We start from the raw sequence: 27,809 nt of genomic DNA on the forward strand, positions 1-27,809 counted from the left end.
GTTTTAGGGAAAACGGTACTATTACATTTTCCCAGCATTAGGTTGGCCTTTTGTCTACCCAAGACAGGTGAAAGAAGTCAACTTAGGAGCGCCGTGATTGGATGTAAGGGTACAATATATATTTTTTTTTTTATTTAGCTATGAATAACTGAAGCGTTTACATTTACAATATAAATTTTAAAACCTATTGAAATATTTTCTAGAGAATTATTCGAAAAGGCTTACAAAATTTTATAAATTTGCTGAAAAATGACGGTGGGCATGGATAACATAAACAAGCTCCGTTGGAAATTGGTCATGATACTATTGGCTTTAATTTTTAAAAAGGAGTAATAAAGTACTAACACCACACGTAGCTGTTTTATCCAGGTTTTTATTATAAAAAGTGGTAAAATTAGAAAATGTTAGTATTGTCACCTATGGCAGAATAAATAGTACCGTTTTTCCCTTTAAACATGAAATAAGGGTACTCTGGAACAGGACAATAATTTTCGCGTTGATAAAGACTATCTATGTGTATATAATATATCAGTGACCGCCGTGGAGAAGAAACTTGGAATTGATAGTTAATAGCAAATACACTTTATTTATCATATACGTATGTTCGTATTATACAGAAACGCGAAAATAATGGAATTGAACAGAAAATAAAATAACGGACTTTGGAAAAAAACGGAGATGGCTTTAAAAAAATGTTCTGTCTTTAAGTACTTATGTATTCTGATACTTTTTCTGAAATGTTCCAGACATAAATTTTTTTACAAAAACATTCCCTACAACAGTGTACATACTTTCAATCAAGCTATAAATACTGCCATTTCACGGGTCTAGTAAATATTAAATAAAGTTTGTTTTCCTTTCTACTCTTCAAAAATAAGAATTGAGCTATTTATAATATTGTAATTATTTTATAAAAATGTTGAATAAAAAGAGGATATTAGATAATATCACCAAAATGGTGGAATTCAATTTATTGTACTTACCAGAATATGCAATCCAAAATTCATGCAAACAGTAATCTTCCTAAACTCTTATTGATGCCAGTCAGAAGGATTCATCTTCTCTATTTAATGTGAAAAGAACTACTTCCAAACATTTGATTTACATCCAATGTAAAATTTTCAGTTTGTTCTAGAAAGTAGACACATCCAGTCAAATTTTGTTGTATCGCAATACAATAGGTTGATTAGGGAGATGTTTTAAATGTCTCTCTTAAGACTACTTGCATATGCCTTAATTTGAATATATGATAAATTAAAAAAGAAAATCAAATATTAATTTGTTTAATTATGAAATTTGGCGTTAATCTCTGTGGAGATAGTACTTCCTGTGACCTGTCCTGACTGAGGTTAATTGAAAACAAATGGCTCATTTCTACAAGACCACAAAAAAAGGATACTTATTAATTGCATGCATTCATCTACTTAAATATAAGTATACTAGAAAATGTATAGATGTAAACTGTTACAGTTTATGCTTGTAGGGTTTTTTTATTATTAAAAATTTTTTTATGAAGAAGGTCAAAATGTTAAATATTTTTTTATGCAAAAGGTAAAAATGTTAATCAATTGTTAGGATAATAATCAAGATAATCATAAAATTCAATCAAAAGTCACCAAAAATAAAATTTCAACAGTCTATGTTTATAAATATTCCATAATGAAATTGAAAATCTAGGGAAATCATCAATCTTATAGTTTGAACCAAAAGTATATTGCAAAAAAATATTTTATCATTTTTATTACATGTACTTTCAAACTTTAATTTACAACTGTTTTACATTTTAAAGAAATTGTTTCTTTAAAAAAACAGAACCTGTTGTGGCAAACTTTTTATTTCTGTAATTTGGTAGATTTGTATGATGAAAATGTTCTAAGTTTAAACTCCTGCTCATAAATGACTTTAAAATTTCTAAGACAAAATTTCTGCTGATCATTCTACAGAAAGCATAATTTTCCTCAAAAATTAAGCCGTGTTTATTTTCTTGTGACCATACAAAAAGTACGGTTGGACTTTTAAGAAAATACCGGTTGGCAAATAACCAAACTAAAACAAAAAGCACGTGTACAGCTTATGTCAGACTGGACTTTTCAAAGTCAGACTGGAATACGTCTCAAGTCCAGCCAGAGTCAAGTTGAACTCCTGTTGAAATTTTCGTACGGGTATGTTCGGGTGCTCCATTATTTAACCTTTTGTTGATTTGCCCATTGCATAAATTAAACGAAGAGGGCCTTGGAAGCTGAGTGATACATGTAGAAGTAGTTCATCTACTATATCACGAGCCTGTCATCGATGAAATTGTGAGTTACAGGTACGTTCAACTATCTTGATCAACTAGAATTGTCAGGTATTTTTTGCTGATGGTCAGTGGTTGTCCCAGGCACTCTGGCTTTCTTCACCAAGAAAAACTTACCGCAATGATATAGCCAATATAGCTTAAAGTGGTGTTAAACCCCAACAATTAATTAGTCATCAGATATTACAGATAAACCCAAACACTCATATATTTAAAGATATTAACCAAAAACATAGTTTTGAATGAAGCTGATTCAGCATGTACATTTATTATTCTGGACTAAGGCATTGGTGATGGTGTTTGTTATTGTCATTACTGTTGACAAACATCTTGCATAGCTAAGTAAACGGGACACAGGCAGGATAATGGTTTAGTAATCTAAGCATGAGTTCAATAGTACTTGGGAAATTGTTAGGCTATGATAAAATTATTCCGAAATGAATAAAATCAATTCAAAGCTTTCTGTTTATTAATGAAAATACATAAATTCTGATAGCTTTACGAGGTCATGTGTTACAATGTGGATACTATGCAAATTACATAATAATGTTTTCATTTTACATTGAAAAGAAGCAATGAAGTGATGAAATTCTTTTTAATATCAGTAGGCAGGTTGAAGCAATTATTTGTACATTTTTACTGTTTCCATTAAAGAAAAAAGTTAGTTTTATGGTTACAGAAGATCTTTATCGTGAAAAAATCATATTAACTTATTTAATTTAAATAAAGTTAAATGTTCAGCATAAAAAACACACACAAACTGAATGCTCTAAGTTTGATGAAAAACAAATATTTTTGAAATTTTGACAATAGTTAGTGTTTACATTATTCCTCAATATAATTTAGAAATAGTTTTATCATAGCCTTATACTCATATAATTTAATGATTAATTGGTAGGTACAATAGAGTTCTGATTGGTGAATTGTTAAAAAAAAAATCACAATATAAGATTTACTGTATATAAAAATTATCATATTAAATCCAATAATTGCGATTGTTATTTCAGAAAAAATTATAAGTGAATCTAAAAATTTCATGATACTTTTTTTTAGAAAAAAACCCATGTTATGTCATTTCGGACATATAGCTAGAAAGTTAGTTGGTTTGAATATTTTGTTTTTGAGCATCTGAATATTTATTTATTGCTGATGTAAAATACAATTGTTCATATGAATTGCACTATTTCAACCAACACACAGTCAGAAGACTATCATAGTTCACTAATGAAGCATGTATTCTAAATACATTTTCATCATAAAAAGTTTTCATGTCTAACAAAACAATTCAGTGTACTGAATTCAGTGGTCTAATTATTATTTTTCTAGCTTCGATGTACGATCTATAAAATAAAAAGGCGGGTTACTCATCAATAAATTTATACACGTTTTACACACATAAAATGTACACAAAATGACATATTGGTTAAATTTACTTGCATTCAATATTTTGAACATCGAAAAAAGAAAGGCATTATGTTTGTTAACCATATTGATATCATTGTGTGAAAAATCTACTCGAAAATCTGTATTTTGGTGACATAAATCAATCTTTATTTGAAACCTGGTCTGTTAATGGGTCAGATGTATAAAACCCGGTCTGTTAATTGGTCTGTTAAGAGTTATAAATGGCAATATGGGGTGTTATCGGATCAAATGGGTAGGCTCAAGACAAACTGCTAAAATATACGAAAACAACAAATGAGCAATGAAACATAACATATACGGAAACAACACATGAAATTGAAAAATGATAAAAATGGTTTCAAAAAGTGTAATATTAAAGTAATATGAATTGCATTCAAGAATGATCGCCTATATAATGTTGATTCTGTTTAATTGTCATGAATGACACAAATTTGTCATCTACATTGGTATAAACCAGTATATAAATCAGAGATAAACGTCGTAATGTAACTAAACATCAGTAAGTAAAATATATTGGGATGACAAAATATGAAAAATAAAGAAAGAATAATGAGTAAGATAAATAAAATGTAGAAACAAATGACAACAATTTAAAGAATACAGAAATAAACAATACCCCCAATCCGGACCCTCATGGTATACACGAGAATCTGGATGGAAAAGCAGAATATAGAATAATAGATAAGGACAGTAGAGAGTGATACATTGCTAAAACGAGAGAAAAATAATACTTGTTTAAGAATACACACATAAAACACCGATGGCTGTTGATACAGTAACGGATTGCGATGTACTTATATTGGTGACAAATTCTAGAATTTTGAATGCGGACAACTATGGTGGCAGGTTAATGCCATTTTGCGTTTTCACGCTTTAGCGTGTTCGCCTTTCATATTCTATATGGCGAAAACTCGAAATTGCGAAGTCGAAAAACGCAAAATCGGTCGCGTTTTTCGACTTCGCGTTTTCGACTTCCCAAATTTGGCGATTTCGCATTTTCGCGTTTCCGCCTTTTCCACTTCGCGATGTCGCGTTTTCGCGTTTTTGCCCTATAGAATATGAAAGGCGAAAACGAGAATGGACTTCACCGGCCACCATAGACAACTGTAGTTCTCCTCTGCACTTTTCTGAAGAAAGGAACTAAACGTAATAAAATGAATTGAAACTTAAAATAACCAAATGTAGCTGCATTCGCTCCTTTCCGATTACTTCTTTAGAATGATTTGTAAACAACATATGATTAAGTAATAGAAGAAAAGAACCAATTGGATGATACTGACGAATTAGGGTTTAACGTCCAGTGACAAATATCATGTTCATATGAGAACGAGAACACGTTATATGTACCCTGTGTTGTATTAGAAAGACACTTTCAGTCGGAATTGAGAACGTGCTACTTCGAACAGACACAAAAACTAAGACTGATTGAAAACGTCAATAAAAAATTCATGCATATTCAAGAGGCCAATCCATATCACGCTATATTAAAGTGACACACCCTTCAATAAAATGCAAAGAAAGTCAAAATAAAAAGGCTTTTTCTAAGATACTGTGGCACCGTATTGTCATTTTTGTTTACTCAGAAACATCTCGTTCTTAAATTTTTCAAGGGAAAATATAACGGTAGCAAAATTATTGTCGTGGCTAAATAACTCTTAACTGACACAATTTCAATTGTCCAACCCATTAACAGACTTTATTCACATAATTTGCACTAAAACGTGGTATTATTCACGTTATTTTACAATTATGAAATATTTACCAATGTCAATTTATTTTTTAGAACCACAGTACTATTTTTTGTCCTTTAAATGATATCTAAATTTGTTTGTTTCGCCTTTTCTTAAAAAATTGCTATGCGTATAAGCATAAATATCACATACTTGTGCGACACCTTTTAGTTTTACTGAAAACTGCGCAGACTTAGAAATGTTTTTACAAGTGCAAAATGTTCTATGATAGATATCATTTTGTCAGAAACTTTTCTTTTTTGATTTGGTTCTTATAACATGCCAAAAATCTGTATATTTAATAGAGTTTAACATTAAATTAAGCATTTTACTCTTAACAGACGTATAACCAACCCGATTAACAGACCAATCGCCCATATAGCCGCATACTCAATATAGATTAACCGACCAATCTCTCGGTTAGCCGAGTGTCGGCCGTGTATTATTTGAAAAAAAGTTGCATCACATTGAATCATATGTAATGTTATGTTTATGTACTAATATTGTTAGTTCTGTGTCAGTTTAGGGGACATTTTTAAATGTGGTCTTTTGACCAAAGGAATCGTGCCCTACTGGAGTACAAATGCTAGAATTGTGACAATTTTAATATATTTTAACAAGATTTTTTATATTTGTTTAAAAAGAGCAACTACATCATGTCTTGGTCAAAGGTTGGTGGTTTGATGCCAAACAAAGCTATTGACCAGAATGGCGTGTTGGTCATTCCAAATGTCCGACCAGAAGATGGCGGTACTTACGAGTGTTATGGATATGGCATGTTCAGTATGGATACAGATAGAGCTACTCTTCGTGTCAGCGGTAAATATTTAAAACTATATTGTTTTGTTTTGGTGGTAGTTTGTTTTTTTTTGCCAAGCTAATATCTTGACATGAAATAAAGTATATTGTGCCATGCTTGTTTAATCAACATTAAACTACTATCAAACAACAAGTGGAGAATGAAATGATTGTTGTCCTTCTGAAAAGTGGTATACTGGTTTCCTTAGTTAAAATAATCTGGTTTCCTAGGGTAAGATAGTTTGAACTTTAGGAACTTTTATAGCTCAGTGAAGTGGGTTGCTTTCATGTATACATAATTTACTTTTTATTTTTATTAATAATCAACTTTCATAAAAGTGATATACAAAGTACAAAAAAAATGTTTAATGAGTGTTTATACATGTTTTAGTTGTTTGATTATTCAATTTTTGTAAGGAAAATAAATTACGTTTATGGAGAAATAATTCAAATGGTTCATTTTTGTAGGTCATATATTTTCATAGGGAGAACATCCTTGTGTAATATTGATAGATGCAAAGGTGTCTGAATCATTAGGATTTTCAGAAAGATAGATGTTTACCTGACTATAAAATTCACCTTTATAAATTAATTGATCCATTTAACTATACCTTCAAGCACAACAAGTAAAGCCTACTGTAAGAATTGAACCGACATTCCAAACTGTGAATGAATTTGAGACAGCAGAGTTCAGATGTGTTACAACTGGTCGACCCGCACCAACGGTAGAATGGCGAAGAGGAACTGGTTCTATGAATCCCAGTGCTGTAGTATCTGGTGGTTTTTTGAGGATACAAGCTGCTTTAAGAAGTGACGAGGCCCAGTACTTCTGCAAGGCATCAAATGTAGCAGGAACCACAGAAGTTAAAACCATTCTTTATGTTAAATCTGGTAAGTACTCATGGACTTAAATTGTTTCGGGCTATTCCATCAAATTGGATGTGACTTTGTTTAGGGATGTTCCATTTTGAGTTTTTACTGTTTATTGTCTCAAAGATATCTCTTGTCAGCATGTGTTTTATGTGTTTAAGATACTAGAATTTAAAAAAAATCATTATAAAATTTATCTGAAATGAATTATAATTTATTTAGGAGTATTCCTTTTAACTTATTAGGAATTTGTTGAGAATTTTCAAATCTTTTTTTTTTTTTTTTTTGACAATTTTACTCAGTGGCTACAAACAACCCTTTGTTTTTATTCACTACGTATATTAATAATAGCATATTCTGTCTTTTATATTCTACGAGATGGAGAAAATCTGTATGAAAATATCTTAATTTCGCATAGACTCTCTGATATTGCTTTTAAGCAGCACACAATTAACACATGATTTCCAATTTCAGATATAAAAGTCATTGTAAGACAAGTAGCCATCATTGCACCAATAGGAAGTACCGAACAACTTATATGTTATATAGATGATAATTCCGTCAGACCTACGTTAATATGGTCAAGGAATGGAGGTCTTCCACCAGGTAATTCATATTACAAATCTGACGAATCCACAGTTTAAAAATTATATTGGTTACCTCCTAAAAAAAACCTGAAGGCTCCCAATGCAAAGAACCCAAACCCCTAATCTGTGGAAAATACCATGTTCATATGAACCTAAAAATCTTGATTTTATTTTTATATATAAATCTGTTTTGATTCCCCAAAAAATCTCAAATCTAGACAATTATTTTTATGTTTGAAATGAATCTGATGCTGATTCTTTAATTCGTTTACTAATGCAGCTCATACAGAAACACTGATCATTACTAAAGATGAATAGGAAAATCTATATACTTGTGTTTGAAAGTCAATTTCTTTACTAATGGTTACTACAACTCCCATCTCAAGTTGAAACATAATGTCAATGAACAGTTCATAAATCTTGTTCACTTTACTCGAGCTTAGAATACCGTATACAGGAAAATATTTGCATGTGTCTGTAAATTTTTGCTAGTTCGCGGTAGGTATTTTACCGCTTAATTAACCCTTCAAAATTATTTCACTGTCCCTTATGATTTAAATGCATTGAGCAAGGCCACGAAAGGCCAATACATACCAGAAAGATTTTAGTGCCAAACTCACAAAGAACTGTAGTCAACAGTTGAAAATTAAATCAATGACTTTATTAACTCAATATTTTTACTTTTGTTTCATTTTTAAATCTTTTATTTTACAGGCTCTGCACAAGTCAATGGTGTTTTGACCTTGAAAAACATTCAGCCATCTTTTGCTGGTTCCTATGTCTGTACAGCTATAACACCAAATGGAGACAAGGAAACAGGTACAACTACTCTGACTGTACGACCTGAAATAGAAAGTAAGTACCATTGAACAGGAATACCAACTCCAAAAAAATCTTCTTAAATACGTTTTTGTATCCTTAGTAAATTTGAAGATTTTATTACAAGTTTAAAAGTCGTTTATATAGGAAATATACTTGCTTAACAATCTTTGGTACCAAAAGAATCAACAACAAAGAAACACATTTTATTGATCTTGAACACTTGATTATGTAAATGAGGATATCTTGAACATTAAACATGTTATATTCATTTAAGATAAAGAGCAATTTGATATTGAATCTGAACTTGTAAGAATGCATTTATGCAATAATAATGACCTCTGGCTTAAAATAGGTCTCTTATAAACTTTGAGATTAAAGTTCAAGTGTGTTTATCTGTTTTATTTAGCCACATTACCAACTGCTACAGTGACACCAGATAGAACAACTATTACCCAGGGAACTACTGGTACCATTAGATGTAATGTAACTGGTACCCCACAACCAAAGATAACATGGTCTAAATCAAGAGAACAATTGACAACCAGACATCAGGTAAAACTAGCTTTCAAGAAATAAGAAGAATAAGTTACAATACTTTATCGATTTAGATATGCAGTCATTTAACTGTAAACACATTTTTTCTTTCATTTTGACATTTGAACATTTCCATTCTGCTTCGAATTGAGAACAATTATTTCAAGGAATATTTTTCCTTGCTATTATTAAAAAAAGGCCAGCATAAAATATTTGAAAAAAATTTGGCCTAAATTATTGTTCAACAATTTTTTTTAACAAGCGATAACAACTACATGAACTAGTTTAGCCTTTGGGTTCCAATAATATTACCTGCGAAAAAAGATATCACTCTACGAAATCTATTTAATGTCATGATAACAAATTTATTAAGTCAAGTAACATTTAACTTTAATGAGTTGAACTATCATAATATCATGTCTATCTAGGTTGAAGGAGAAATGTTAAGAATCACTAACGCCCAAGTAGAGGACCATGGTGTATACATCTGCCGTGCTGAGAATACTGCGGGAATAGGACAAGACTGGGCCACAGTAGAAGTTGAACGTGAGTACAGTTTTACTGTTCATCAAATTAGAAGCTTTATTTTGGAAGTGAGGTTGTAGAAAATAATGTAGTATTGCGAATTCATTTATATTCTTAATGAATCCACAGTATGGGGCTTTTGAAATCTTAAAAATGAAAAAAAAAAAACAGTCTAAAAATTTGCATAACCTAAGATTGTCAAGTTTTTCCTTCAAATCAGAATCTCATATCATAATGCTAATTGTTGAAATAAATAGGCACAGCAATTTCGATTATATCTCACTTCAGAGATTGTGCTTCAGATTTAAGATATTGTGCTGTATGTTAAACTTAAACATATCTCAATGCCAATATTTTATATAAAAAAATATATAAAAAAAATAATAAAAAATTGTTGATTTAACAATAATTGGTTGATGTCTAATAAAAATGTTAAATCATCTTTCAGGAAGAGCCAAGCCTAAGTTGGACATCTATCCAGCAATATCTCAGACAATAAAGACAGGAGAAATTGCATTGTTCCACTGTCGTGTAATGGGTGGAGAACCTCCTCCCACTGTAACATGGTCTCGGTAGGCTTTTACAATTCTCAATCTCAATTAAAAGACATATTGAAATTTGCAATTCCCTCAAACAGGTAACACTGCGTGTAATTTTAAATGATGTATGGTTCAGTTTGGAGGTGAAAAGGGGGCTACAATTGCTAAGTGATCTGATTAATTTAACAACAGTTTCACTGGCCTGTGAACAATGAGGTTGTGAGTTGGAGTTCCGCACCGGGTAGGTGCACTCGTCTCAAATCTTAATTGACTAGTATTGCCAGTTTTCCTATCAAGGTCTGGGCACTCCGGCTCCCTCCACCAATAAAAAAACTGGTTGAAAAGAACTAGAACAATAGGGTTGTAAATAGTTCAAAACCATTTAATTGACAAATAGACAGAAGAATAGTGTATGGTTATGTTGTAATGGTGTATGATGAAGATGGGAAGTTAGCATTACTTAAGGACTGAATCTCACATAAAACAAAATCTTGTAAAAAAAAAACATTGTAAAACTTAGTTAATCAATTAAATTCAGAAACTTTTGTGCTGTTAGTGTTTTTAATATAAAGATATGAGAAAATTAAAGGCCTTATTTATAACAAAACAAATATGACAGACAGTAAACAACAACAACCACTGAACTACAGGATCCTGACTTGAGATAGACACATATATATAGTATGTAACCAGGTTATTATAATCATTGTTTTGAGTTTTGTAATTTTATGCTATTTATTTACAACAAAAATCATTCCTTGCATGAACTTAACTCTCAAAGTGAATGCTTGACCTGCACCCGAATCTTTACACACCTCAATTAGACTGGACAGTGGTAATGTTTGGTACAAATTTGATACTAACCATGTCTTTTAATATTCTGTTTTCAGAGCTGGAGGAGAAACAATGGTGTCCACCATAGACACGATGGAGAATGGAGTCATCATGTTTAAAGGCGTGACTGAGGAGGAGGCAGGTGACTACATTTGTACGGCCACCAACGAAATGGGATCTGTGACAGCTACAGCCACACTTATTATTCAGAGTAAGGATCAAGTTTGAAGTAAGAACTACATTTTAAAACATTTGGTTTTCAGTTCACAGTCTTAGAGCTGAACTATTCCTATGATGTTTTTGTTGCAACTGGTTTGATTGTTTTCATTTAAAGATCACGTATGCAACAATATTGAAATGTTTTAAAAGTGGGACAATAAAAGCTGAAAATTCCCATGACGTTTTCTTGCTACAGGTGTTATTTTCGTTTGAAAAACACACTAGTAATGAGATGTCACTAAATTTGTTGCTAATGTGGACAATTAACACTGAACTATTCCCATGATGTTTTTTGTAACGTTCTGTCGTGGTTTTTTTTTTTCATTTAAAAAGCACATAGGCAGTAATATTGGATTTTTTCTTAATGGGGGCAATTGGAGCTGAACGATTCACATGAAGTTTTTTTGCAACTGGTGTTTTTTTTCCATTAAAAAATCACACCGGCAATAAGACTGAAATCCGTTTTAAAGTAGAACAATTAGAGCTGTAATATTCCCATTGTTTTCTTGCAACTGGTGAAAATCATATCAGCAATGATACTGGAGAAATTTAAAAATTTGATTTTTTCAATACATTGTAGTTTAGGGATATTCCAAGAAAAAAGTATTAGAGGATTTAGAAACCTTTTGATATCTTTTTCTGTTGGTGATAGAAGAGAGATGAAAGATACATAAGGGATATTCAAACTCATAAGTTGAAAACAAATTGACAATTCCATAGTAAAAAACCGATAATCGACGAAAAAAGAAAAACAAAAGTTCTCAAAACACAAAATCAAAAAGCTAAGATTGAACATCAGAAGCCTGACAAACCACACCAAATCCAGAGGATGATAACAGTTGTCTGGAAGGTAAGCAGATCCTGAAATTGGAATATTGTATGATAGGAAGAGTTATTAGAAAAGGAAGCTAATATTAGGCAATTCTGCTAAATAATAATAGGAATAGTGGCCGTGCATGGGGTATAAACAAAGTTTTGTCCAAAAAGCTTCATATTCCCTCTGGAAAAGCTCTTTCTTGATACCCATCTTCATTGGTGGAATATTTAGTCTTACATTTTAGGACCACCAAGAATTGTACTCTCGCCTAGTAAGAAAGTTTTTGCTGTAATCGGTCAGAGAGTATCTTTAGAATGTACTGGTGAAGGTGGTCCTATACCAACAGTCCAGTGGAAATATGAAAGAGCACCAGACAGTGGTCATGTACCAAAACAAGTAGAGGGAGCTCTCAGTCAAGGATCAGTAACGCTGACTCTCAATGCTGTTTCTAAGAGTGATTCCGGAAATTACTATTGTACTGCTAATAATGTTGCAGGATCTGTTACTGAAACTGTCCAACTTGAAGGTAAGATCTCTAATTCTTATCCCATTTATCCCTTTCATGACCTGTTGATTACTTTTATTTAATCAATTTGAGGTTTGTATTATGTCAGTTCTTCATTGGTCAAAACTCAATTATGATGTCAATTTTTCTTGCTTTTCTCTGAATTATCTGGTGGGATATCATGAAAAAAGTTGACCATGACTGATGACATTACATAGAAACAACACATCTTTTTGTAGATTGTTCAAAAAATTTCCATTAAAGTACTGATGTATTATGTTTAAAAGATATGAGAATTTAAGCATCCTGTAGCTTGAAAACATGCATTGATATCCTATATGTTTTATTCAAAATCTAATAAAAAGAGATGGGGTATGTTTGCAAAAGATACCACTATCCAACTGTCTCAAATTCCATGGATGAAAACAACTAAAGGTTACCCTAAGCCCTTCAACACTGAGCAAAACCCATACCATATATTTGACTATAAAAGGCCCTGAAAAGACAAAATGATAAACAATACAAACAAGCAAAATCTTATCTTTTTCGGTTTGTACAACTATATTCTGAATGCTATTGTAGTTCAGGAAAGTGACCAACCATCAATGGAAACTGGTGTGACAATCAGAGGACCAAAACAGCGTACAGTTAAAGAAGGCGAAACTGTAACGATTGAATGTGATACTACAGGTAAAAATTGCTTATTTAGTTTTCATTTATCCAAAAGTTTTCTTCCCATTCATGTTTTTTCTGTAATACTTAACTGAAATTATGATATGAATATTACATCCGCGTCAGGCTGTTCAGTGGTTTTCATATTTCCTACAGTTCTCTCCCCTTTCATGTTTTAAACGTAAAATATAGATTAGAAAGGAAATAGTTATATCTCTGACAAGGTTGTTCCTCAATTTGTATGCTTCCAAGAGTTTTTTAGTCCGCCTTCATGTTTTGACAATATTTTACTGTAACGAAAATAAAATTAGGAAATAAGTATTACATATTTGACAGTAGTTTAGTACGCAAGACGCGCATTTCCCCCACATCAGACTTATCAGTGACGCTCATATCAAGCCAAACTAGTACAAAGTTGAAGAGCATTGAGGATCCAAAATTCCAAAAAGTTGTGCCCAAATACGGCTAAGGTAATCTATGCCTTGGATAAGAAAATCCTTAGTTTTTCGAAAAATTCAAAGTATTGTAAACAGGAAATTTATAAAAATGACCACATTATTGATATTCATGACAACACCGAAGTGTTGACTACTGGGCTGGTGATACCCTCGGGGATGAAACGTCCACCAGAAGTGGCATCGACCCAGTGGTGTAAATAGTTATCAAAGGTACCAGAATTATAATTTAGTTCGCCAGACGCGCGTTTCGTCCATATAAGATTGCATTTTCCTCAGTTTTCACATTTCCAACATTTTCTTCCCTTTTATGCTTTAATACGTTTTACTGTATATCATATAAATGAAATAAGGACAAAAGTATTAAATCAGACAGTCTACTTTGATATATCAATTATTATCCAATAATTTTGTCCCCATTCGTGGTTTAATGAGGTTTTACTGTACCATTTAAATGAAATAAGGTAATAAGTATTTAGTGATCATAGCATAATGAATGTAACTTCTCTTCATGCAAAGAAAAACAACTTATTTATGAATGTGATTTGTGTGAAAGGTCTCATATACAACAACTGCAGTGACTGTCTTAAAAAAATGTACCCAAAAAAAGTACAGTTGTCAAAAATAAATATTAAGTTTTGGTGGATTTCCCAAAAGTTTTAGATATCTGACACGAAGGGCCAAATGAGCTTTTCTCATCACTTTGCGCCCGTCGTCTGCCGTGCGTCATTCGTTAAATTTTACAAAAATCTTCACCTCTGAAACTACTAAATCGAACCAACATGACCACAGTCATCACTAGAGTATCTAGTTTAAAAATGAGTCCAATGACCCCGCCTGCCAACCAACATGACCGACATGGCAATAATAGAACATTGGAGTAAAATGCAGTTTTTGGCCTATATCTCTTAAGCTAAAGTATTAAGAGCAAAATTGACTTGGTAAAAATGTTCATCAGGTTAAGATCTGCCCTAAAGTTTTTAGATGAATCAGACAAGCCGTTGTTGGGTTGCTGCCCCTAAATAGGTAATTTTAAGGATATTTTGCAGTTTTTGGTTTTCATCTAAAATATTATTATCGATAGAGACAAATTTTAAAACAGCAATGCTTTTCAGCAACTTAAGACTTAAAAATAAGTAAATATGACCAAAATTGTCAGTTGACCCCTTAAGGAGTTATTGCCCTTTATAGTCAATTTTAATAACTTTTTCGTACATTTTTGTAATCTTTTACAAAAATATTTTCCTGAAACTACTAGGCAAAATTTAACCAAAGTTGGCCACATTGATCACACGGGTATTAAGCTTAAAAACTGTGTCTGATTACCCCACCTGCCAACTAACATAGCCGACATGGCTAAAAATAGAACATAGGGGTAAATGCTGTTTTTGGCTTATATCTTTCAAACTAAAGCATTTAGAGCAAAAATGACAGATGTCAAAATGTTTATTAGGGTAAGATCTAACTCCCCTTTAATCTCAGAAGAATCAGACAAACTGTTGTTGGGTTGCTGTCCCTGAATTGGTAATTTTCAGGAAATTTGGCAGTTTTTTTGTTATCTTGAATATTATTATAGATAAAGATAAACTGTAAACAGCAATGATGTTCAGCAAAGTAAGATCTACAAATAAGTCAGCATGACCAAATTTTCAGTTAACTCCTTAAGGGCATACGATACAGTTACAGGGGGATAATGACGTTGCTAACGTAAATTGTTATTTTCGCGATGTCAAACTACGACTAATCGTGAAAAGATGCAGTTTTCGACTGATTTTTATCATTTAAACTTATTTAACTTGAAAACGATTTCATGGACCCCCTTTTTAGCTCACCTGGCCTGAAGGGGCAAGTGAGCTTTTCCCATCACTTTGCGTCCGTTGTCCGTCGTCGTCCGTCGTCCGTCGTCGTCCGTCGTCATGCGTTGTCCGTCGTCGTTAACTTTTACAAAAATCTTCTCCTCTGGAACTACTGGGCCAAATTAAAGCAAACTTGGCCTCAATTATCATTGGGGTATTTAGTTTTAAAATGTGTCCGGTGACCCGGTCAACTAGCCAAGATGGCCGCAATGGCTAAAAATAGAATATAGGGGTAAAATGCAGTTTTTGGCTTATAACTCAAAAACCAAAGCATTTAGAGCAAATTTTACGAGATAAAATTGTTTATCAGGTCAACATCTATCTGCCCTGAAATTATCAGATGAATCGGACAACCCGTTGATGGGTTGATGCCCCTGAATTAGTTATTTTAAGGAAATTTTGCTGTTTTTGGTTATTATCTTGAATATTATTATAGATAGAAATAAACTGTAAACAGCAATAATGTTCAACAAAGTAAGATTTACAAATACGTCAAGTGACCAAAATGGTCAGTTGACCCCTTTAGGAGTTATTGCCCTTTATAGTCAATTTTTAACCATTTTTCGTAAATCTTAGTTATCTTTTACAAAAATCTTCTCCTCTGAAACTACTGGGCCAAATTAATCCAAACTTGGCCACAATCATCATTGGGGTATATAGTTAAAAAATATGTCCGGTGACCCGGTCAACTAACCAAGATGGCCGCCACGGCTAAAAATAGAACATAGGGGTATAATGCAGTTTTTGGCTTATAACTCAAAAACCAAAGCATTTAGAGCAAATCTGACAAGGTGTAAAATTGTTTATCGGGTCACATCTATCGGCCCTGCAATTTTCAGATGAATTGGAAAACTCGTTGTTGGGTTGCAGCCCCTGAATCGGTAATTTTAAGTAAATTTTGCTGTTTTTGGTTATTATCTGGAATATTATTATAGATAGAGATAAACTGTACACAGCAATAATGTTCAGCAAAGTAAGATTTACAAATAAGTCAACATGACCGAAATGGTCATGACCGCCTAAGGAGTTATTGTCTTTTATAGTCAATTTTTAACAATTTTCATAAAATTTGTAAATTTTAATTAACATTTCTTACTGAAACTACTGGACCAAGTTCATTATAGATAGAGATAATTGTAAGCAGCAAGACTGTTTAGTAAAGTAAGATGTACAAACACATCACCATCACCAAAACACAATTTTGTTGTGAAAAGTAAAAACACAAAAATACTGAACTCCGAGGAAAATTCAAAAGAAAAAATCCAAAATCAAAAGGCAAAATCAAAAGTCCAAACACATCAAACGAATGGATAACAATTGTCATATTCCTGACTTGGTACAGGCATTCTCTAATGTAGAAAATGGTGGATTGAACCTGGTTTTATAGCTAGCTAAACCTCTCACTTGTATGACAGTAGTATCAATCTTTTTTGAATCCATCTGCTTCCTTTGTTTAATATTCACATAGACCAAGGTGAGCGACACAGGCTCTTTAGAGCCTCTAGTTTTAAAATGCCATTTGGTTTGATTACACGAGAGGATTATGTGTGCCAATTTTCATGAAAACGTAAATAGTGCATTTTTTAAAATTTGATAAATATACAGCAAAAAATGATGGTTTTTTTTTACATTCATGACATTTGATAAATTTGAGTTATTTTTGAATATAAAAATGTATATGATAGTTATTGAATACAGAAATTACAAATTATTTAAGAAAAAACAATTTGTTTATCTTTTAAAACAAAAAAGTTATGTCTTTCTTTCGAAAAGGAAAATACGGCCATAAATCCGAATTTTGAGCAAATATACAAAATTTTGACCTCATTTTACTCAAAAAGTAGCCCATGAAGGTATATTTTTATTACATATTTGACTTAATCAGGTAAAAAATAGTCTATATGGAAATTTTTATCAAAATGTAAGTACGGGATCAAAACTGTACCGTATGCCCTTAAGGCGAAGTGTACGTAATTAACTACTCCGCAGAATGTATTTAAATTTTACATGTGGATTCTGCTTGTAAAAATACATCAGAAAATAAAATAAAAAAAGAGGGTAACCGTTATCGTTTTCCAGATACAAGCTATTGAAACTTACAGCAAGATACTCCAATAATACAAAGGATATATAGGGAAAATCTTAAAAATCGGCAGATATTTTTACTTTATCAAACTTTTCTGATTCTTTGGTCCACAGATTTAAAAAAAAAATCGAAAAGTGATTCAAAAATGTACGATGAATCCATTGGTGCAAAGAAAGTCCTTAGCAATCGTGCTAGTTTTCAAGCTATATCGTCTGGAAGTTTGATTTTTAGCAGAAAAAATTAAAAATATTCGGCGACGTTATTGATGTCTACTGTAACGTCGTCATGAATTTTACTATATAACGCTATTATACCGTACAAATCGTGAGTGTGTATAACCCATTTTCCTAATTGTTGCAAATGTTCGAGCGTAATCGAATTGATAAGGAAATAAACTGACTAATTTTAAGGATATTTCTGCTGCCAAAAAAAAATGCAAATTGACAAATAAATATACTGCAAGTGAAATAGAGTTACTGTAAGAACTCCATCTTTTCTAAATTAGACAGGGTTCCACATCTTTTTTGAAATGGTTGTATTGTTCTAATAATTATGAATCAAATATTGAGTTTGAAATAGTCCCGGTTAGCACAGCGTTGACAGAATGATTCGATAGATAGAAATAAAAAGGATAGGGAGTAAATGTACATTGGACAAAATTACACACAATATATAGAAAGAATAAAAGAATTATCAATGAACAGGGATTTTCTTCCAGTTCTTCATCTTGACAGTTGATGTATGGTCTTCAACAATGAACGAATCATTCATACCCTACAACAATGTTAAGACGGCCCCTAGCGTCGACTTAAGCGGTACTATTGATAAAAATAAACCACAGTTCACCTTCTTGTTACCCACCCGCCTCGGAGTGCCAACTTGTGCGATGCTAGTGTACGACGGTTCTCCAGTCGAAAGAACCAAAGATACATGAAAAGTGCAGTAATTTTGAAAGACATTGATCGCCGCTAAAATATGCTTTGAAGTTACACATGTCGGGAGCGGTCAATGAACTACATTATTTATAATTACATTGCCCAACAAAAGACCAATATATTCGAAACATCAAATGATAGACAAATCATATAAAACTCAACAACAAAGATAGACATCACGGGGCGCATCGTATGTAAGAAAACCTAAAATATATATATATATATATATATATATATATATATATATATATATATATATATATATATATTAAAAAATTCAGTTATAATATTGGGGTCGCGTATAGAAGTCTTTTTTTAAATCTTATTTCTTGATGTTTGTATTTGAAAGAAGTAAATATGATTTTCTGCATCTTTTAATCATCACCATTTCTGGTGCTATTCAAGGCATTGCGTACAAAACCCATTCTTTTTGTCAGGTTCACACACGTGCACGTGACACAACACTGCAATTTTATTTTAAAAGTTCCTGTCTCAATCACTTTCCCTTTTTCTTTAATTACACGACAAAGAATGATGTAATGTTTGATTGAGTTTCAGTAACGAAGGAAATAATTTCTTGTCCCTTTTTTGTTAAATATTCACATGTACGACTCCCAAAAGATAAGAAAACTGCATCTGAATATTATCTAGAGAATTTGTATGGTTGTAATAAGGTCAAAAGGAACCCGCATATGAATTTCAGCAAAATAAAACAGATCGGAGTTTGTTTTTATATAACTTAATTCCCGTAGCACATATCTTTCCAAGTGTTATGCCTTAGCATTGTGACTATTGTAATGCAGCTATAGCATTGTATAGTGAAATGCTTTGTGTATAGTGATATGCTATAAATGTACTGATGTAATGCTATAAAATTTACGGATGTAATGCATGTACAGGGGCGATGTTATGAGAATGTATCAGTATGATGCTAGAAAATGTATTTAGTGTAATTTTATTAGAATGTACCTAGTGAAATGCAAGGTGGTTGTTCATAATGTAATGATATACGAGTTAAACTTATGTATAGTGGCATTCTAATTGTGCCTGTATATAATGCAAATGAACTTTGTTTTTTTTAAATCATATAAAAATAAGGAGATGTGGTATGATTGCAAAAGAGACAACTTTCAGCAGATCAGATGGGTGTTTTTTCTGAGAATCCGCTCTGGTCATGGTTCAAAAATAATATAAACCGTCCCAAAGTCGTCATGGGTCCGCACTTTCTAATATAATGTAATGACATGACGACCTTAAGACGCAATGTAAATAGGTAATCATACAGAACTAATATTCATGATTCGATATTTCTTTGGTCGTCATGGGATATTAGCAAGTCTTTAGGTTGTCAACTCATTTCTTAAAAAAAAAAAAATAAACACAAAATCAAATGAACTCTTATTATGGTTCATTATTTACAAACTATGTTTTGCAACATTTATTTCACAAAGTAAATACAATTTTCATGAAAAAGTACACAGTTAATCTAGTAAACATACTTAATTATGAAGCAATTATAGAAACGCACTGATTGGACTTGACTACTGTTCTAATTTCATCCTCACTGTCATCTTCTTCTTTAAAGGTTAGATTACACAGCTGCTGTGGCCCCGTTTTTCTTCATTTAACTTCACCCGGCTCTAAGGGTCTAATTACATAGCGCGACTTTGCCAGATTGAGTGTTATCAGCGACGATATAGCTGCAGCATATTCTGTCTTTAAGATTCCAACCTTTCTGGAGCCATCGTAAATTGCAACTGCATTTGAGTCATATTTGTTTAACGGCTCTGCCTCCATATGATAATTACAACAAATCGCGAGTTACTATTTGTGATGATGCATATAAACTGCCAACAATGGTCTGATTGTGAACTGTTTCATTTTGGTATCCTGGAATACAAGAATAAAATAAAAAGTCAAAAGCCATATGTATCAATAATTTGAGAAATACACAGTTAGTAGCTAAATGGACACGATACAGTAGAGATATATGTAGGTATGCAACTTGCATGGAATACACGGCCGCAAAAACAACACATAAACGGAACATTGGATTTGGTGACGATACGTAGACACACACAACATTGGAATACGTCACCGCATGTGTTTGATTTTTTCAATTGTTTCTCATTCTTTGCTGTTTTAATTTTAATTTGTTAAGTTCTCTCAATCTTTTCATTTGTTCCTGTTTAGCCTTTTTTTGTTTCCTCCCCAATACTTTTCTCTGCTTTTCTTTTCTCTCGAAGCTCCTTTCGTTTCGACTTGTTTTTCTCGTCTTCCTTTTTCTTTTTTTTCATTTGATTTGAGCTCTTCCTGAATCTCTTTTGTTGATAAAATCCTCGCTTTTCCGTTGCCTTTCCTTCTTTTTGTTCTACCACTTACATCTTTTGTTTTTGGCACGACCAAGATCGAAACAAGATCGTTTGGTATAAGTCAAGCTTTGAATAAAGGATGAGATGATGGTTCAGGACAGAACGATGATTGCACATTGAGAGATGAGGACGACATTGAATTTATACTTTCATTCGCCACATTAATTGGCAAAGACGAACAAGACAAAGTACATTAGATCTTCAGGTTTTTCCATGTATGAAATACAACGTCACCCTTAACCATCGTATTGCTGGAAAATGCATTCTCATATTTATGCTTCCTACGAGGTGTCAAAGCGGATTCAATTGCTGACAATGCTAGTTATGGTGGACATGTAGTTGTACTTGATAGCTGAATTTTGTTTGACGATTTTGTAGCCTCAGAAGTAGTGTGGATTATAGGAGATAAAATACCTTCGGCACCAACTTCAAGGTCCATGATGGTTGTTACGTCCGTGTTACTTGTAAATGGCATCGCTGGTACTATGGTCTCTGGCTCGTTTTCTGTATTAGCTGTGGTATTGTCCTCAATAGCTGACAGTTAGGGTTCGTTCGTTAGTTCGTCATTTAAAGACATATCAAGGTCATCCGGGTTGACATCATTGCCCCCTCTGAACAGCAAAGTCTTGTCAATCGCGTTGGGATCAAACAGATGCCATACTTTTTGAATTCTTGTGTTATGCAGGCCATAGTGAAACTTCTCTCAAATATTACTTTAAAGATTAAGCTGATGTTTTTCTTTGATACCCACAGGTCGGATTTAAGCATTACTAACTTGTTTTGTGATTTCAATTTTCATATTTTTGTATACTGCCCCATCCAAAGGTTGCAAAATATGTGTTGTTTTAGACGGTAGGCAAAGAAGAATGACGTCATTCTTAAGAGCACTATCAATGAGCATCGGACTTGCAATAGGATAATCGGACGTTCCTTTACACAGTGCTGCAAGAAGACTTTTTCAAACCACTGAAAATATGCTTCCTTGTCTTTGAAACCGCTGTCTGTTGTACCGTATACAGCGTTGATGGCCCCGTTTTTATGGTATGCTCCTCCCGGGTATCCAACACTAAAGATAAGCATAGGTGGTAAAGAGTGTCCTGCGGCATTGACGCAGCAATGTACCGATATATGCTCACTTGTTGCAATGCTTATGAAATGAGCATGCTTGAATCGTTTTGGTACAACGACACGTTGACCAGAGCTTTTGTTAAGACTGAGACCTGCTTCATCGCAATTATATAACCGTCCAGGCTTGTCCTTTAGATCATTAGTTACAAGAGTTGATTTAAGGAGCTTAAAATAGCTCTCATAGTTTCAACATTCTCCATTGCAGCTCGTCCACGATCAAATGGATTTGGTCTTCTAAGTGATATTTCGGGTTGTCGTTTTTAAATCCCCTCCACCATTTCTCTGTGGGTCCAGACTCATTAAAGACTCTTGCCCCGGGATGCTCTTTATCGATGCACCAAGCAAATCCTATGACTTGATATACGACAGAGGGAATCCTCGTTGTGCCATGTATTCGATGTAATTAACGAGTGATATTTTATCTTCTGACATCAAATTCGTAGATGCACCCATTTTAGCATCCATTGCAACTTTTCCCTTTATAAATCGGAGAGAGTCATTCTTGGTACGTTGTACGTTTTGATGGCCTGGGCTATTGACATCTTGCCTAACTTAGCCGCCTTATAAGCTTTGGACATATCCTCTTGGTTTGCACTGACAAAGTTATTTTGGCTTTTGTTTCTCCATTGCCTGAAATCAAAAGTCATGTTAGACGGAGTTTGGGATCCAAAATCGGGTATGCCAATGAAAAAACACAACCAAGGAAATAAAACTACATGTAAATGCAACGAGAAAAGCCAAATCATAGGGACAGTTTAAGTTGGACGTAAACGACTTTAACAAAGCAGTATGACAGTTCAACGAAAATATCCTCCGAACAAATCAATAAAGAAAACAGGTTTAACAAATATTTCCTCTACAAGACGAACAGACAGACAGACAGTTTGACTTGGGAAAAGCTTCTTAAGGATGATGTGAAGTAAAAGACGTTATTTGACTATTTTCTTGTATATTTGTGACGAAGTAAGACGTCAGTATTACTCTTTTGTTTTAAAAATATTTTACTAAGTATCATTCAATATACAACAAATACCTAAAACTTGAAATTTAAAGACTGAACTATCGAAAACTTAGTGTCGTAAAGTATATCAAACATTGTTGGGGATTTTTTCAAGAAAATAAGGCCCGTGACCCCTTTTGCTTAAATGTTTCCCCTTTATATAAATAAAATGAAATAACCCAAAGTTCATTAGTTTCAATGTATTATGACGGAAAAATAAGGTCCGTGATCCCAAGTTTTTATATTGAAATTTGAAATTAGACTCCCCTTACCATGCTTACTGTTTGGGATTCGAGCGTCACTGATGAGTCTTTTGTAGACGAAACGCGCGTCTGGCGTATTTATAAAATTTAGTCCTGGTATCTATGATGAGTTTATTTACCAGTGCTCGATAACCAGCTACAGAATTTTTTTTTTTTTTTTTTTATGAAAATAAAACACTTTTGAATTAAAATATTTGTTGTATTTATAAGTTAAAAGCGGCTTCACAGGAAATGTACATTTCGCATGTTTTTAACTTAACGTGAAATTAATAGCAGACGATATATAGACAGTGGTGAATTGCAGTTGAAAGTTCGCTCTTGGAATCAAGATTTAAAAATCTTTAAGTAAATATGAAGTAGTTAGAAATTACATGGATCAATTTTAAAATCATTCAGAATTCAAATGATTTGATTCCTACAGTAATATTCAATCCAAGGCATTTGTAACATCATTGCTTGTCCCCCTAGAGCCCCTTTAGATTTTCACTTGACCGCCGCCATTTTTATGTAAACAATATATTTTATGTAAATGTGCTTGTACTTTTATGTAAATTCCGGTTTGTGTGTTACATGTGTCACTGATAAGCCGTGGTACTGTAATGTTTGTGTACAGTCTGAGGAATAATGAACTATGAACATTTTTTACGGAAAAAATAGTTTTCCAAACATTACACATCTTTATAGATTTTAGAATCTCTGAATTTCTGTGAATAAACTATCATTTCAGTAAAATTTAAATATCAATTATCAGTAAAATGTTCATTTTATCAATTAGACATCATAAGTCTTATTTTATTTTTATTCTGAGGATTTTATAACATTATCGAGAACTGGTCAAATTGTATTCGAATTTGGCATACATTTAGCATTTGAAACAAACATGCCCCGAGGTGACGTCATAATAGAAATTAAACAACCAATTAGGTCCTCTTGCTTCAATTAAGGTCAATTTTGATAAAACCAAAGGTCTGGAATAAGTTTGCAAGATTATGCATCGAAAAACAGTAAAAAACAGTGGTAAATTATCGACCATTGACTGAAAGTCTTTTACAGTAGTTTACGAATAATGTATCGTCGAACATTTCGACACCCCAGCTACCTTACTGAATGAAGTGGATGTACGCAATTATAAGATAGACAACCATACGGCCTTCAACAATAAGAAAAATCCATACCGTATAGTCTGTTATAAATGGCCCCGACATTGTAACATTATTTTCTTCGCCCTTCTCCCTTCTTCCCCTACTCTTATACTCTTATACTCTATTCTATCATAATCTTCAATTGAGACTTGAGAAGAAACTTTTTACTTCAAAGTTGTATTCACTTCTTCTGAATGATACACAAAAGCACAACACAAGAATACAAATTTTGCAATCCCTTCCAAATTCGAATTTGATAAATTAAAAATGACATGCATTTTCTATTTTTATCATACATGTGTAGTTTCAGTTTCAACCATGGTTCTAAATTTAGTTTCTACTTTCCCCAAAAATTGCGGACGGAATAGAGGACACCTGTTTATTTTCTGCACCTTGACTAACTTGAGAACTGAGATTTGGATGACATAGATTTTACTTATTCTGAGATAAATGTGATAATGCTCAATTCTATGTTTCTGTGTAACACTTTTAACATAAATGAAATCATCCTAAAATTTTCAATTTGCATAAAAAACGGGACATGCCAACGATTACGCTACTCTGTGAATTTCATTCAAAACTATGGTTTTTCAAAAAATATTGTGGGGTCAATTTCGGTTTGATTTTAACGAGTTTGATACGACTAGAAGCAGAACTGTCACTGGTTTATTTGTTTACTTCGTTATAATTTTCTTGTTTAGGCGGTTTTTTTTTCTTTCTGTTTAAATAAACATCGAATCGTATTTTGTTACCTGTTTATGCCTGTCTAAAACAAAAACAGTGGCAATATACAGTCAGACTAACTCATAAGAGGATAGTCAGATTTCTGATTGGAGATGTTGGAGTCATTCTGATAATTTCTTTGAGGTTTTGAGATAGCACAGGAATACTTGCTTTGATTCATGAATAGATTTCCTTAGCCGTATTTGGCACAACTTTTTGGAATTTTGGGTCCTCAATGCTCTTCAACTTTGTACTTCTTTGGCTTTACAGTTATTTTGATCTGAGCGTTACTGATGAGTCTTATGTAGACGAAACGCGCGTCTGGCGTATTAAATTATAATCCTGTTACCTTTGATAACTGTATAGATCACACGACATCATTTCTCTTTCATGTGCCCATTTTTCCTTTCTTTGAGTATGGGAGATAACTCGCGTAACTAACGACGCACGTGTTTATCTTCAATTCCGCTAGAGGCGTGCAATTACGTATACTTCGCTTTAAGGAGTAATTGCCCTTTATAGTCAATTTTTAACAATTTTTCGTAAATCTTTTTATTTTTTTACAAAATTCTTCTCTTAAACTACTGAGACAAATTTAACCAAACTTAGCCACAATCATTATAAGGGTATCTTGTGTAAAAAATGTGTACGAAGACCCTGCCTGCCAACCAACATGGCCGACATGACTAAAAATAGAACATAGATGTTAAATGCATTTTTTGGCTTATAACTCTAAAACTAAAGCATAACGGTCGCATTATTGCATGCATCAATTGTAAATAAAAATATCAGGTGAGCGACACAGGCTCCTTTGAGCCTCTAGTTTTTGTTTATCCCTTGATCATAAATTCTTATAATTTCCCATAGGAATACAAAATGCTGTGGTCCGTTGGAGGAAACGTGATGGATTGGTGCCACCTAATCATTTAGTCCGTGGAGTAACACTTACCATACCTAATTTCCAAATAGTATACAGTGGAGAATACATCTGTTCTGCATCATCTCCCGTTAAAAATTATGAGACATCAGTATTTATCATTGTTACTGGTAGGTAGAATGGACTGCATTGCTTTTTCGTGGAAACCATTTTTGTTTGTTAATTGAAAAAAAAATCGTTTGAACTAATTTTTCATGTATTTATTTACAAATTTTGCATTGATAGAAAATTTGTATTTTGTTGAACACTTTAACATGTTTATTTAACGAAAAATAATGATATGAGGGGCACTGTCTAGCTTAAATGCATTTATTCCCCTTTTCTTTTTTGTTTTCAGTTACACCAGGTCTGACAATTTCTACAGCCAGAGTTGAAGCTAGGACAGGGACACTGTTAAGCTAAAATGCATTTGTTCTGATTTTTAGTTTGGTTTTCATTTACACCAAGTCTGAAAATTTCTCCAGCCAGAGTTGAAGCTAGGACAGGGGACTCTGTTCAGCTAAAATGCATTTATTCCGATTTTTATTTTTGTTTTCAGTTACACCAGGTCTGAAAATTTCTCCAGCCTGGGTTGAAGCTAGGACAGGCGACACTGTTTAGCAAAAATGCATTTATTCCGCTTTTCATTTTTGTTTTTAGTTACACCAGGTCTGAAAATTTCTCCAGCTAGAGTTGAAGCTAGGAAGGGGGCACTGTTCAGCTAAAATGCATTTGTTCTGCTTTTCATTTTTTTTAGTTACACCTAGTCTGACAATTTCACCAGCCATAGTGGAAACTAAGGCAGGAGGTACTGTTCAGCTAAGATGTCAGCCACAGGGAACAGGACCATTTATCATTGAATGGTTGAAGGTCGATGGCGTCCTTAATCCTTTTGCTACACAGACTAGATATGGTCTCCTAGAAATAAGACAAGTGACTGCAGCAGATACAGGCCGATACCGTTGCTTAGCTACAGGAAGGAGTGGATCTGCTGATGGTTTTGCTATAGTATATGTAACAGGCAAGGAACATCCAATAGAATTATATCCTTTGAAGGATTTAAGAAATTCTGAGGTTTGGGCTTAGCATTCATTGAAGATGAAATACTCTGGTTCCTAAAAGTTGAAAATAAATATTCTGACCAGACTAGAAAGTAAAAAATCCTTGCTATCAAATGAGCAACATATTAAAATTAATTTGCTTTCTGGTCATCTGGCAACAACATTGTAATGGCACCAAAAAAGTCAGTTCTGTCAAATTGTAACTGTAAACCAACTTATGTTTGCTGGCACTTTGTTTCCTGTTTATCCCTTTAATTCGACTTTGCAGTGAATAATAATTGTGGTTTTCTTATTTTCTTCATGTTTTTCTAGAAGGGAAGAACCAAATGTTTCATATTTACGAAGATTTTTTTTTTTCACATTATTATTCTACTCACGAAAATAAATAGCTGGTGAAAAAATAAGTTGGTTTGTAGTAGTTCAGATAGGATTTTTGACCTCAAAATACTGTAAATTAAGAAATTGTTGTGAAGGTTTATTAATGCAAATAATGTGGCTGAGTGTTGCAATTATAAGAACTCTCATTCAATTATCTGATGAATATATCTATATTTAGTTTTTTTCTAAAATTGCAATTATTCATTTAGCATTATTGTTTATTTTTCAAAAAAATCGCAATAATAAATGCCCACAATAATTTCTGAATTTACCTTACTCAGTCAAACTGCTGAAAATTCATCAGAAATGCAAATATACATG

General features: G+C 32.9%; 1 protein-coding gene across 1 annotated transcript; it reads left to right on the top strand.

Moving 5' to 3' along the window:
* The first annotated feature begins 13 nt into the window (after positions 1–13).
* On the top strand, positions 14–27,135 carry LOC143049477 (basement membrane-specific heparan sulfate proteoglycan core protein-like). Its single transcript, XM_076223094.1, has 13 exons — positions 14–109; positions 6,096–6,270; positions 6,868–7,140; positions 7,594–7,725; positions 8,421–8,561; positions 8,935–9,080; positions 9,491–9,608; positions 10,036–10,159; positions 11,017–11,171; positions 12,241–12,522; positions 13,084–13,191; positions 26,001–26,180; positions 26,807–27,135. The coding sequence occupies exons 2-13, from the start codon at positions 6,108–6,110 to the stop codon at positions 27,133–27,135; spliced, it is 2,151 nt and encodes a 716-aa protein (XP_076079209.1). The 5' UTR covers positions 14–109; positions 6,096–6,107.
* Positions 27,136–27,809: the final 674 nt, after the last annotated feature.

The sequence above is a fragment of the Mytilus galloprovincialis genome, chromosome 10 (assembly GCF_965363235.1).
Source record: "Mytilus galloprovincialis chromosome 10, xbMytGall1.hap1.1, whole genome shotgun sequence".
NCBI classification, from domain to species: domain Eukaryota; kingdom Metazoa; phylum Mollusca; class Bivalvia; order Mytilida; family Mytilidae; genus Mytilus; species Mytilus galloprovincialis.